Source organism: Eulemur rufifrons, chromosome 18 (genome assembly GCF_041146395.1).
Source record: "Eulemur rufifrons isolate Redbay chromosome 18, OSU_ERuf_1, whole genome shotgun sequence".
In the NCBI taxonomy this organism is placed as follows: domain Eukaryota; kingdom Metazoa; phylum Chordata; class Mammalia; order Primates; family Lemuridae; genus Eulemur; species Eulemur rufifrons.
In genome coordinates, this window is record NC_091000.1 from 48,256,741 (window position 1) to 48,269,609 (window position 12,869).

Below are 12,869 nucleotides of genomic sequence, written 5' to 3' on the forward strand. Positions count from 1 at the left end.
TGGAGAAAAAGGACATTGAGCAAGTGAGGGAGTATTCCAAATAGAAGACCAAGTAGGAAAGCCTGGAGATAGCAAGGAGGTATTGTGGCTGGGCAAAGGGACACGGGGTGGAGAGGAAAAGGGCTAAGGTCTGAGAGGCATTTCCTATATGTCCTTGTAGGCCAATGTAACTACTTTGGCCTTTACTCTTAGTGAGGTGGGAGCCACTGTAGGGTTTTTAGCAAAGGACTAATATGATCTGATTTGTATTTTAAAATGAGCTATCAGAATGTTTGATGGAGAATAGACTGATGGGGCCAAGATAGGAGCAAGAAGACCAGTTAGGAGGCTACTACAATAATGCAGGTGAGTGATGACAGTGGCTGGGACCAGTGTGTTAGTGGTGGATGCTGGGAAAACTGGCTGGTTCTGTATATATTTTGAAGAGAGGGTTAATAGTTCTTTTCTGAGCTAGTGAATGTAGGGGATGAAAGAAATAGACAATTTATGGATAATTCCAATGATTTTAGCCAAAGGAACTGGAATGGAAATGTCAGTTGCTAAAATGGGGAAGAATATGGGAGGAACAAGTTTTGGAGAGAATTTCAGGCTTAGTTTTGGACATTCAGAGAGAGTTTTAGATGCCTGCTGCATATCTAAGAGGAAGATATGAAATAAGCAGTTGAATATATGAGTCTAGAATTTATGGAAGAGGTCTGGCTGCAAACATATTTGAGAGTCCTCAGACTATAACTGCCATGAGAGTAAAAACACCACAAGATGAAATGACATCCCTTAGGAAAGAGGGATGATAACGAAGAGAAGCAGTTCAATGACTGAGCCCTAGGTCAGAGAAATAAGGAGTGTTTGCTGTGTATAGATGATATGTGTATTCCTAACTTACAGTTTCACAAGTGCTTTCTCCAGTAATTCTCTCTGTCTCTTGTAGTTCTCAGAACAAACAGAATAAAAATTATTCCTATTTTACCGATGTGGAAAACTGCCCTCAGTAATAAGAGTTTACAATAAAATTGGAATTCTCATTGAAATAATCTATTAAAGTTAGAGCCATGGGGAAATCACTTGGGGTACTCAGTGATACATATTCACACCCTTTCTCCAAAATGCACCTACTCTCCTCACATATTTTGCATGTAATTCCAGTTCCCAGGCCTCCTGTGGCCTCTCAAGCCTATCTGTGGAACTTAGCTAAAGAGCTCTATATCCTATGCTACCTTTTCTCCTCCTTTAGCTTGGCTTCACTCTGAGAAGACGGACCTGGAGAATGAAAATCTCTGTGTGATTCTGTTGAATTGACGTTTCCTTGTTCCCTGTATAGAGATACTGTCTATATGTTGATGATTTGGAAATTAAATCATCAGCCCACAGATTCCTCTTGAACTTCAGACTCAGAGACCCTGCCACCTACTTAACATCTTTACTTGAAAGTCCAATTAATACCCACTTCCAACTTAAACAGGCCTCAAGCAGAATTTCTCGCATTATGTCTGCAAAAATAACTTCTCTCATCATCTTGAAATTGGTGAATGGCATTTCTACCCCTTCGTTTGGAGTCATTTTTACTTTTCTACATCCAATCCATCAGCAAGTCCTATCAGCTCTACCTTGAAAAGACAAACAGACTGCAACCATTTCTCATTTTCTCTTTCTCACTGTTACGGCTCTGGTCAAGCCACTGCCATCTCTTGCCTTTATGATTGTAGCACCCTATTACTTCAGCAGCCTGATGGACTACAATAAAGGGCAGATCAGATCAGGTCACTCCCCTGCATAAAAACCTCTAACGGCCTTCATTTTGCTCAAAGGAAAATCTGAAGTCCTTTCAGTGGCTACAAGGCCCCACTCCCTGCCCCTTGTTAGCTCTTTGGCCTCAAATCTCACTATTCTTCCTCTCCTTCCTAGCCCAGCTTCACTAGCCACTCGAACTTGCTTGAAGGATGTATCTCTCTCAGGGCCTATGTATTGATAGTTCCCTTTGCTTGGGTCACTCAGCTTCCAGATCTCTGTGGGTATTGCTTTCTCACTTCCTTCTGGTTTATATTCAATATCATCCTTTTGGTGAAGCTATGACCACACTGTTAGCATTATACCCCATCCACACCTCCCTGCTTTATTTTCCCCTGCAACCTATTTGGAGAGACAAAACATGCCCCCATGAAAGTGAAGCAGGAATGGAATACTATATAGGATGTCACAAAGAGTATAATTCATGTCAGTATTGAAAGCGATAGTTGATGTTTGGACAAGTGGCTTGGTGCCAGATTTTGGAGCCCTGTTAGGCCAATGACAGGAATGTGCACTTTAGACAACAGAGAACTATGCAAAATTCCCCATGCCCCCACTGATTTTGATTTCTCTCAACTTTTACAAAACCAGGTCTTGCACTGAGCATATTAAACTTCAATTATGTGTTTAATATATCTGAACAAGTGCCTAGATGAATATGGATAAAATGAATACAAATATAAATGAATTTACAATTGATAAAATGAAATACTTCAGTGTACATGTGAAGTATTTCCTTTTTCTGGTAGAATATTTCAAGAAAAATCCTTTAAAAAACAAGTCTGATATATTAGCAGCAATTTTTGTATAATACCCTACTTGTCTTTTCTGGGCATCTACAGACTTTGGGGTAAAAGGGGTAATTCTGTTTCTTATAGCCAAATTTCTAATACAAGCAACATTTAAAAGCTTATGGAATTTCTGTCTTTTTATGAAAGATGAAGTGACTTTTTGACTAATATATTTGTATGTTATTGTTTCTTCACTTTTAAACTTATAATTCTAGATATTATACAATAATATAGTAAATTCATATACAAGTTATAAAGGTTAATATTATGACCATGTCTAACCCCAATGGCCAACCGGATATGACAAATATTGCCAATAACCACTTTGACATAATCTCCCTTCCTCCTGCTACTCCTCCCAAAGGTAACCATGGCCCTGAATTATGTCATTTCCTTGCCTTAAAATCCCTTACGTTTTTCTGGCCCTTATAGTCACATTGCCCTATTTTGCTTCACTCTCCCATTTGATCCTCTTTGATGTCACTAGGACAGTATTTTATAAACAAGAACATATGCTTTGTGTCACATGAATTATTAGGCGGTTCACAAATAATTCTTAGTCTATTTTTTCCTCTATGCTAGGAAACCTTTCTCTTGCCTTATTTTTTAATTTCTTACTAAAGAATTGTATCTTTTTTTTTTTTTTTTGAGACAGAGTCTCACTTTGTTGCCCGGGCTAGAGTGAGTGCCGTGGCGTCAGCCTAGCTCACAGCAACCTCAAACTCCTGGGCTTAAGCGATCCTACCGCCTCAGCCTCCCGAGTAGCTGGGACTACAGGCACGTGCCACCATGCCCGGCTAATTTTTTTCTATATATATTTTTAGCTGTCCAGATAATTTCTTTCTATTTTTCGTAGAGACGGGGGTCTCGCTCTTGCTCAGGCTGGTCTCAAACCCCTGATCTTGAGCAATCCACCCGCCTCGGCCTCCCAGAGCGCTAGGATTACAGGCCTGAGCCACCGCGCCCGGCCAAGAATTGTATCTTAAGATCATCCTATGCATTTTTTGTATACCAAACCTAGCTAGCATAATCCCTGGTACATAGTGCTCAATAATTGAATTACTTTTATTTTTCTTAACATAGGACAGGGTGACTTGGAGAGAAAAGGGCTAGAGGGAGAACTTAACCTATTTCTTAACCACACCATTGGGAATTTTGGAGAGAGCCAAATAAAGTTCTTTTCAGAGGAGTTGATCCTTTTACCAAAAAGAATGTATCAGCACTGTTAACCTTTTGGTATTGAGCCTCTAGTCATTTCTTTTTTTTTCCTTTCCCCATAACTATATTATGAATATAATATAATATAAAGATATATAAATGAGAATACGCTATTTAGCAATTTGCTCTCCTCCTATACTATCCCATGAACATATTTTATGTTTTTTTTCTATCACATTTTTTTTAAACAGCTGCATAGTATTTCATTATGGATAAAACCTATTTTAAGCCAAATTCATACTCTTCAACATTTACATTTCCAGTTTTTAGCTAAAATAAATAGAAATATGGGAAATATTAAAAGAAATTTAGAAGTTAGAATCAATAGGACTTCATATATTATAAAATGTATGCAGAAAAGGAAGGCTAATAGTAAGGATGGGAACTAGATTTTAAATTGGATGAGTAAGTTGAGCTGGAGGCAGTATAATGAGGCCAGTCTTGGTCTTGCTGAGTGTGAGAGGCCTGTGGAATACTTAACTCTTGTAGTGTTTAGAAGCTGAATCACCATACTTGTTATGGGCTAAATTATGTCTTCCTCCCTCTCTCCCCAAATCCATATGATGAAGTCCTAACACCCAGTACCTGCAAATGTGACTGTATTTGGAGATAGGCTCTTTAAGGATATAAAATGAAGTTATTGGGGTGGATCCTAATCCAATCTTACTGATGTCCTTATAAGAAAAGGGGATTAGGACGCAGACACACAGAGTGGAAAGGTTATGTGACAATAGAGGGAAAAGACAGCCATCTACAAGCCAAGGAGAGAGGCCGCAGAAGAAATCAACCCTGGTCACAGGGTTGATCTTGGACTCTTAGCCTCTCTTTAATTGTGAGAAAATTAATTTGTTTAAGCCACCCAGTTTGTGGTACTTTGTTAAGGCAGTTCTAGCACTTGAATATACTTCTCAAATATTTTCATTCTGCAATTATTTTTCTCTGGAGTTTTTTCAATGTTATGCCTACTTCTCTGCCCTTGATAGACAAATATGCACACTAATGAATGTTGTAGGGGAGAAATTTATCTTTTCCTCCTGCCCATCTTTGGTTCATTGGCTGCAGCTTCTGTAACAAAAGCCAGATTAACAACAGAAGAGCATACATATTTAATATGTTTCATATGATATTGGAGCCTTCATAAGGAAATAAAGACCTGAAGGAGTTAAATCCCAGTGTTTTTACACTAGGTTTGATGGAGAATGGAGAATTGTGCAGAAATATAATAGGACAAAAAGAAGAGTATGAGCTAAGGGTAGCAAGGAGAAACCTAGGAAGGCCAATTTGTTCAGTTTCCTCTCAGACTCTGCAGATCTCACATGAGGGTCTTATGACTTGCTTCAGGGGAGAAGCATGGGGGAAGGTCAGAGAGACCTTCTTGCACATGCTGTTTCTCAAATTCCTTCTCTTTAAAATATTCAATATGTCAAGATGGCATATTTGGGTTAGTGTGTTCTGAACTCCATCAATATATATACACTGCTGAGGGTAGATGAGAGACTGACTTGTTTTCTGGTCCTTTTCAGAAATGATTTACTGTAGAAATGACAAATATTAATACAAAAGTAGCAGCTCCTAGAATCAGAGCCTAAAGATGATGCTACCTCTACTTGGGGGTGAGATAGTGTTCCTCAGCTTTTCAGGCGCAGGAATTTACACATAATTGGTGCCTTTTAGAGTGACCAGTATCTCAGGGATAGAATGGTTTTAGGCTAGCTTGGCTCTCATCAGTCAGCCAATTTCCCCCAATTAAAGAAAATACCCAGTTGCAGAACTTCATCTTGTTATAGCAAGTGTTACAGCGGGTGGTCCCCAGGACAAACCGAGCCGTACACGGAGAGTTGGAGAATCAAGGTTTATTTATTCGCTGGCAGGCTCAGAGGGGTCTCGCCACCAAATTCTGAGCCCCGTCTGCCCGATTTTTCTCACTTTTATTAAGTTGGGGTGTGGTCTCAAATGGTTAAGGTAATAGGTTAGTTGATGGGTCAGGCAATAGGTTAGTATTATGCTGATGCGGATCTTCTGTGAGGGGTGGAAGGGGGGTGTCTCAGGTGGCTGATGGGGGTTTTCCTTATCAATCTAAAAAATGGTTCTGATTTGGAGACATATGAGGGAAACCTAATACATAAATGAAGGAAAAAATGAATATAGGAAGGTTAGCAAAGGAAGCAGGAAGCATGGGAAGAAAAAAAAATTACTATGCAATTCTTATGTAAATTTCTAGGTTTCCTTTTTTACAACTCAACATATTGGACCATTAAATGAGGTAGCCCTAGTTCTAGTGAGGGCATGGAAAATATGACACATGTTGCTTGAATTGGCAAGCAGAGACAGGGAAGTCTAACTACCACAGGCACTAGGATTTCCTCAAAACACAAGAGTAAAGAGATGGTTCTAAATAGATGATGAGCCTGTTAGTACACTGCCAGACAAGGAAGACCAATTAGTATCAAATACTAGTGGACTTGGAGGTCTGCTACCTTATTTAAGACCTCAGGATTCTGGGCTTCCTATGTGGGCAGGACCAAGGACATCTCCCCTATGGCTTCAAGCAGAGGCTTTAGCCACTGCTAATATTTTTGGGAACATCCTTTGTGTAGGCATCATCCTACTATATTTAGCTATGTTCTTTTATTGGTCATACCAGCAATGTCATGTGGTAGTTACTAATTATTATTACCATGTAGAAGTAAGGGAATACTCAGAGGAATTTACATAATTTGGCTACACTCAGGATTGAAACAGGCAATCAGGACTAGATCACGTCCTGAGGGATTTACCTCCCACCCTTTTTATTTTTTATTTTTATTTATTTTTTTGGGACAGGGTCTCGTTCTGTCCCCCGGGGCTACAGTACAGTGGTTTCATCATAGCTCACTACAACCTCCAACTCCTGGGCTCAGGCAAAGCCTCCTGCCTCAGCCTCCCGGGTAGCTGGGATTACAGGGAGGTGCCACCACGGCCTGGCCCGGATTTACACCTAAACCATGCTTGAATATTTCTTTTCATGAATACATTATTTTAAAATGTATTTAAAATCAGCTTTGGAGAGCAAGAAATGAATGCCTAATTGTATATGGGGTTTACAAAATTTTCCTCACAATCATCATTACAAAATTGGGTCACTTATTTAAAGTTCACAGCACTATGCTCTGCAGGCATTTGCAGATAAAGACATGTAGTTTATAAATAAAAAAATGAGATTTTAGACATCAGTTTACATTGCTAATGCCCATGGTTTTCTTTTCCAATGAAAAGTTAAACTTGCTGCCAGTTGATCTTTAGGGCCCAAAAGTCACGATTTTTTTTTTCTTTTGTAAAGAAACTTTTGCTGATGTAAGGAATTTGCTGCACAACTTAAAATATGTGTAACTCTTGACCATTTCTACTTTTCTCTTATTCCAAATGAGCCTATATTTCTCTACTCCTATGATTGCAACTAGCCTACTGCTTGGGACAAACAAATAGTATAGAAATAGTACTTAGAATAAGATGGATGGGATTCAGATCTCAGTTTTATTTATTTCTGTGTAAGGGTTTAGTTAACCTTAATTCCTTGGGTCATTCACATGTAAAGCAGGAGATTCCATTTCACAGGAGGTGATTGTAGTATAAAATCAACGTCATATGCATGCTAAGGACTCTCACACAAATGTTAATTGCTTGTTACCCTCCTCTCTTAAAACGGGATTTCAGGGAACAAAGAAGTAGCTGTGGGCAAGGACGGTCCAGGACACGGAGGAGGAAGTGTAGAGAGAACTCCAGGAGTTCTTGGAGCCTAAAAGAGGCAGATAGAAGTAGATCCCTGTGTCTCCACACCTCCCAGGAATCATGGTTGTTGAATTATGTAGCACTAAAACTTTCATTTCTTTCCTCCCTCCTCATGCTAATCTTGTTGCCTGTTCTACCTCTTAAACCTCAGTAAGTTCAGCCAGGTCGAAAACTCTACTGGATAACAGAACAGAGTTCCTGATTTTGCCAAGAGGTAATATGTAACTACATGAAATAATCCAAGGATATACTCAGTGGACAAATTTGTAGAGATGTTAGTGGATTTGCAACGACGGTGGTATGAGAAACTGGTAGAGACCTGTGATTTAGAAATGCAACCAGCGAGGTGATACTGCTGTATCAGTGTAGCACTAGCCATTCACAAGCTAACAGCAAATTACAAAACGAAGTAGTTTCGTTTCCTCAATTCTTACTCTATTTTCGACTTTTGTTTAGATTTAGAACCACCCAAAACCCCAGATTTCCATTCACTTACTCCCGATCAAGGGCAATAGGATTATGACAAAGTGAAAGTAAAAATGAAAACAAACTTCAAACCTCTCCTCTCCGGGTGTGGGGTAAGGGGTTGTGGTTATTGTTGGAAAACAACCTACAACAGTGCACACTTTTCCTTTTACGCATTTATTCTTTGGTAGGCCTCTATAGAATAAGAAATATGTCCCAGTATTTTTAAACCTTTAATCCACGTGTTGCCCTATCCACTTTACAAACCTAGAGAATTACAGATCTTTAAAAGACAATATGAGTGGCTCTTAGAAGAGCCTTTGCGTCACTGGCATCTTTTCTCACACACAAATTCATTTGGAGCTGGTATACTTAGTGACAGCCTTGGTGCCCTCGGACACGGCGTGCTTGGCCAGCTCTCCCGGCAGCAGCAGGCGCACGGCAGTCTGGATCTCCCGGGAGGTGATGGTCGAGCGCTTGTTGTACTGCGCCAGGCGAGAGGCCTCCCCCGCGATGCGCTCGAAGATGTCGTTGACAAAAGAGTTCATGATGCCCATGGCCTTAGAGGAGATTCCGGTGTCGGGGTGGACCTGCTTCAGCACCTTGTACACGTACACGGAGTAGCTCTCCTTGCGGCTGCGCTTGCGCTTCTTGCCGTCCTTCTTTTGGGCCTTGGTCACCGCCTTCTTGGAGCCCTTTTTCGGAGCAGGAGCGGACTTAGCTGGCTCAGGCATTTCAAAGCTGCACTTTCACCTTCCCGAAACGAAATGAAAATGTGAGAAAAAGCAAATGCTTTTATTATTTGTTTGGTGCGTATGCAAATTAGGAGTTCTGGGTTACAGTTTCTGATTGGCTCTTTTAGTATCTGAATACCGATAGGCTATTTCTGAATTCCTAGCTCTCATTGGCTCTTCCCAAACCTCAACCTTAAATGACCAGACTATTGAACTAAAATGACTTTAAATAAATTAGAAGCGATGTTTTTTTTCTTCTTTTCCTAACACCTGTTTTTCCATTGGTTGAAATTGGTGTTCGGACAATACCATGCGCTATTTTACCAAACTGCCGCAAAATATAATATTCCAGCTGCTTGCGCTTTACTAGTAACAATTTACCGTTTCCTCTACAATTATTTCAGTACTTCGCTATGTCTGGACGTGGAGAGAAGGGAGGAAAGGCTCGCGCCAAGGCTAAAACTCACTCCCCCGGCCCCACCTCACATCTAGTAGGTCACAATTAGCATCTTCCAAGACCTTCAAGTGGTTCTTTATGGACATTACAGCTTGAGATTTGCGGAATTAGAATCGTAGAAAATTAACTCCCTTGGATCCCAGATTTTAACAAAGAGAAGAGGGGATTCAAAGGTGAATCAGTTCGTCCAATCAGAATCTTCAGTACTTCTCCAATCAGCTAATGACTCTTCAGCCAATGGTTTCATTGCGCGGGGCTTTTCAAAATCAACAAGGCCAATCAGAATGTTTTTGAGTATATATAAAGGCAACCTCTTCTAGTTTCGTTGCTAAGGCTGTGGTCTTCCTTGCACTCGTTCTAAGATGGCGCGCACGAAGCAGACAGCGCGCAAGTCCACTGGCGGCAAAGCGCCGCGCAAGCAGCTCGCTACCAAGGCAGCTCGTAAGAGCGCCCCGGCCACCGGCGGTGTAAAGAAGCCCCATCGCTACCGGCCCGGCACGGTGGCCCTGCGCGAGATCCGCCGCTACCAGAAATCGACGGAGCTGCTGATCCGCAAGCTGCCTTTCCAGCGTCTGGTTCGTGAGATCGCGCAGGACTTCAAGACCGACCTGCGCTTCCAGAGCTCGGCGGTGATGGCGCTGCAGGAGGCCTGCGAGGCCTACTTGGTGGGCTTGTTCGAGGACACCAACCTCTGCGCCATCCACGCCAAGCGCGTTACTATAATGCCTAAGGATATCCAGCTCGCGCGCCGCATTCGTGGGGAGAGAGCGTAAAGCTTTCTCAGTAATGATTTTACTCAAAGGCTCTTTTAAGAGCCACCCACTTTTACCTTAAAGTAGCTGTAATTAACTTCAATTCCGTAAGCGTATGTTGCAATTCTGTTTGGGTTTTCGTGTGTTAAGTTTGCTGGATTTGCTTCCTAGCAGTCTCTTGGAAGCTTTAGTCGATTTGAATGTGTTCCTTTTTTTAAGGTGGGTTTGACATTTTCCGCGTGTTGGGTCTGGTAGTGGGATTTATGGGGCAGTAATTACTAATCGTTTTGGGTCATCTGGGTACACAGTATAAAAGTCTACCCACATATGTTGGATTCGGGTCAACAGCATAGGTGTGCATTTGCAGTTTACATCTTAAAATTCTGTTCTCACAGCTTTGGCCATGTCTCAAACCTCAAGTTATTTGCTCATTTCTATTTATGTTTAAAAAAGGCAGTTTTCAGCTTTAATGTGAAATAAGTTTGTCTTTTGCTGATAGTAGACTTTATATCAAAAATGACACCTCCAAGATTCCTAAATGAATTTATTGGTGGTAGGACCCAAAGCAAATCGATGGCTTCTACACTTGCTACTCTGTGGGCCGCCTACTGGTAGCATGGGCATTACCTGGGAGCTTGTTAGAATTGTAGATTCTCAGGCCACCCAGGGCTACTGAGTCAGAATCTGCATTGCGTTAAGTTTACCTCAGGTGATTCTCATGACCACTGTTAAATCAGTCAGTAGCCTAGGTTGTTTTTGTTTACTGGTGTTTTAGGTTTCATCAGTAAAAACAGACTGCCTGTGAACTCTTACCAGGGTTGAGTTTTTGCAAACTATATGCTTATTTATGTAATAGAATGGAATATTTTCTTAAAAAAGTGAGCACAGCAAGAAGCCCCTAAGATAGTTTGATTTCATTAAAGATCAGTTGCCTCAATGTGACATTACAGCCACACGGGGAGGTTTTATAAAACTATTTGAGGTTCAATCAGGGCTAATTTAGAGGCTGCATGGTGGGCACAGGAAATAGTAATTATTAAAATTCAGGTGCTTCCAACAAGTAGTTGGTACTGTGACTCAATGCTACATAAATTCCCATACTTTTGATTAGCTCCTGTTTGACTTTAGGCTTAGCACAGTTACCTAATTGAATCGGGCTTTTCTCCTAATTTGCCTTCAGAGAGAATATAGTGGTCTCCAAGAGAGGAATTTCTGACTTGCTTGACAACTGTTTATCTCACTGCAATGAGTCAAATAACACCTGACTTTTATAACAGTTTCTGAGGGCAAGGCTAAGGTAAGTCTGTGCTGAGATATCAAGCCACTTTCGGTGGAGTGATTGGCAGTGTCTGGTTTTTAGGGATGCTATGAGGAGAAGCAGATACCATTGTGGGCCTTCTGGCAGACAACCGAGATACCTTTCTATCTTCATATGGGGCCTTTCCTGTACAGATTAGCACAAAGTCCTGTTTGGGTATCCAGCTGATTCTTCCCCATGACTTTGACTTATGTTATCTAGAATTTTTTTTTAAAGTATTCTTTTTATTTTTAATAACATTTATTATGTGACATTTCAGAATATATGGAAAAAGAGATAGTAGTTTAATAAAACCCATGTAGTTCTCATCCAGCTTCAACATTAACATTGGCCAAATATGTCTTATCTACACCACTTCATCCCACTACCTTGATTTTTGTAAAGCAAGTAACAGTATTTTGCCTCTCAATATTTTAATACATAGCTGCCATTTAAAAACCTAATTATGATGCTATTGTTATTCCTATAACAAATATTTCTTTAACACTGAATTTTAAAATTTATTTACTCTAAACATACATATATATGTATATATTTTGAGACAGGGTCTCACTTTGTTGCCCAGTGCAGTGGTACAATCTTAGCTTTCTGCAACCTCCAACTCCTGGGCTCAAGTGATCCTCCCGCCTCAGCCTCCCAAGTGGCTAGGGCAACAGGAATGAACCATCTTCTGTGCCCAGCTAAGTAAAAGTTTTTGTAGAGAGGAAAGTCTCACCATGTTGACCAGGTTGGTCTCAAACTCCTGGCCTCAAGCGATCCACTGCACCGAGCCTACTCCAATCATATTCGTTGTGAGTTTACAATATGCCAGATGCTGGTCTGTGCTTTGGGAATACACCCAGAGAACAAAAACAGACAAAATTCTCGCTGTTATGTAATTTATATTTGGCTCTGGGATAGACAGAAAATAAACTAGATAAGTGAATATCATATGTAATATGTTACATTGTGAGGGAGAAAAATAAGAATAAAGAGTGTCATGGGGAGCTGAAATTTAGATGAGGCAACCAATGAAGATCTCACCAAGAAGATATTTCATTCAGCAAAGAGCTGAAGATCTTGGTGAGGAAGCAACCTGTGTGCATGTTTTCAGGGAGAAGAGGAAGGAGGGTGCTGAGGTACCAGAATGGCTCTGTGGAATAAGCAGAGGACAGACAATAGGAAATTAAAGCAGAGAAACAAAAGAAAGCCAGACCATGTAGGGGCTTGTAGGTGTAAAGGAAGAATAATTTTTCTTTCAGCCCCCCCCCCCCACATAGGTTCTTAGTTGAAAAAATTATGTAACAAAAGAAAAATTAACAAAAGAAAAACAGTTTATTAACATATATATTTCATATTTACATGGAAGACATCCAGAGAATGAATACTTAAAGAGGTGACTTTGAATTTCAGCTTATGTAGTATCTTCAAAGAAGAACAGAAAATTTTTAGAGAAGTGACAAGGCGAAGGGAAAGGACTCTGAATCTCTAGGGGTAGCAACTTTGAGGAAAGCAAATAGACGGCAGATGAAGACTAGTTAGTAAAGCTTGCTTTATGGTGCTTTGCCAGTTCCTTTGGTCTATCTCTAGGCGGGTAAGGGT

At 40.6% G+C, this 12,869-nt stretch overlaps 2 protein-coding genes across 2 annotated transcripts; one reads left to right on the plus strand and one right to left on the minus strand.

Annotated features, from left to right (window-relative positions):
• Positions 1-8,361: 8,361 nt before the first annotated feature.
• On the minus strand, positions 8,362-8,761 carry LOC138398727 (histone H2B type 1-C/E/F/G/I-like). Its single transcript, XM_069493201.1, has one exon. The coding sequence runs from the start codon at positions 8,759-8,761 to the stop codon at positions 8,381-8,383; it is 381 nt and encodes a 126-aa protein (XP_069349302.1). The 3' UTR covers positions 8,362-8,380.
• An 819-nt stretch (positions 8,762-9,580) lies between these two features.
• On the plus strand, positions 9,581-9,991 carry LOC138398901 (histone H3.1). Its single transcript, XM_069493355.1, has one exon. It carries the CDS (start codon positions 9,581-9,583, stop codon positions 9,989-9,991), a length of 411 nt encoding a protein of 136 aa, XP_069349456.1.
• The last annotated feature ends 2,878 nt before the right edge of the window (positions 9,992-12,869 follow it).

Excerpts from the sequence above, each read along its gene's own strand:
- LOC138398901 (XM_069493355.1), top strand. The coding sequence starts at position 9,581 with ATGGCGCGCACGAAGCAGACAGCGCGCAAGTCCACTGGCGGCAAAGCG.
- LOC138398727 (XM_069493201.1), bottom strand. The coding sequence starts at position 8,761 with ATGCCTGAGCCAGCTAAGTCCGCTCCTGCTCCGAAAAAGGGCTCCAAG.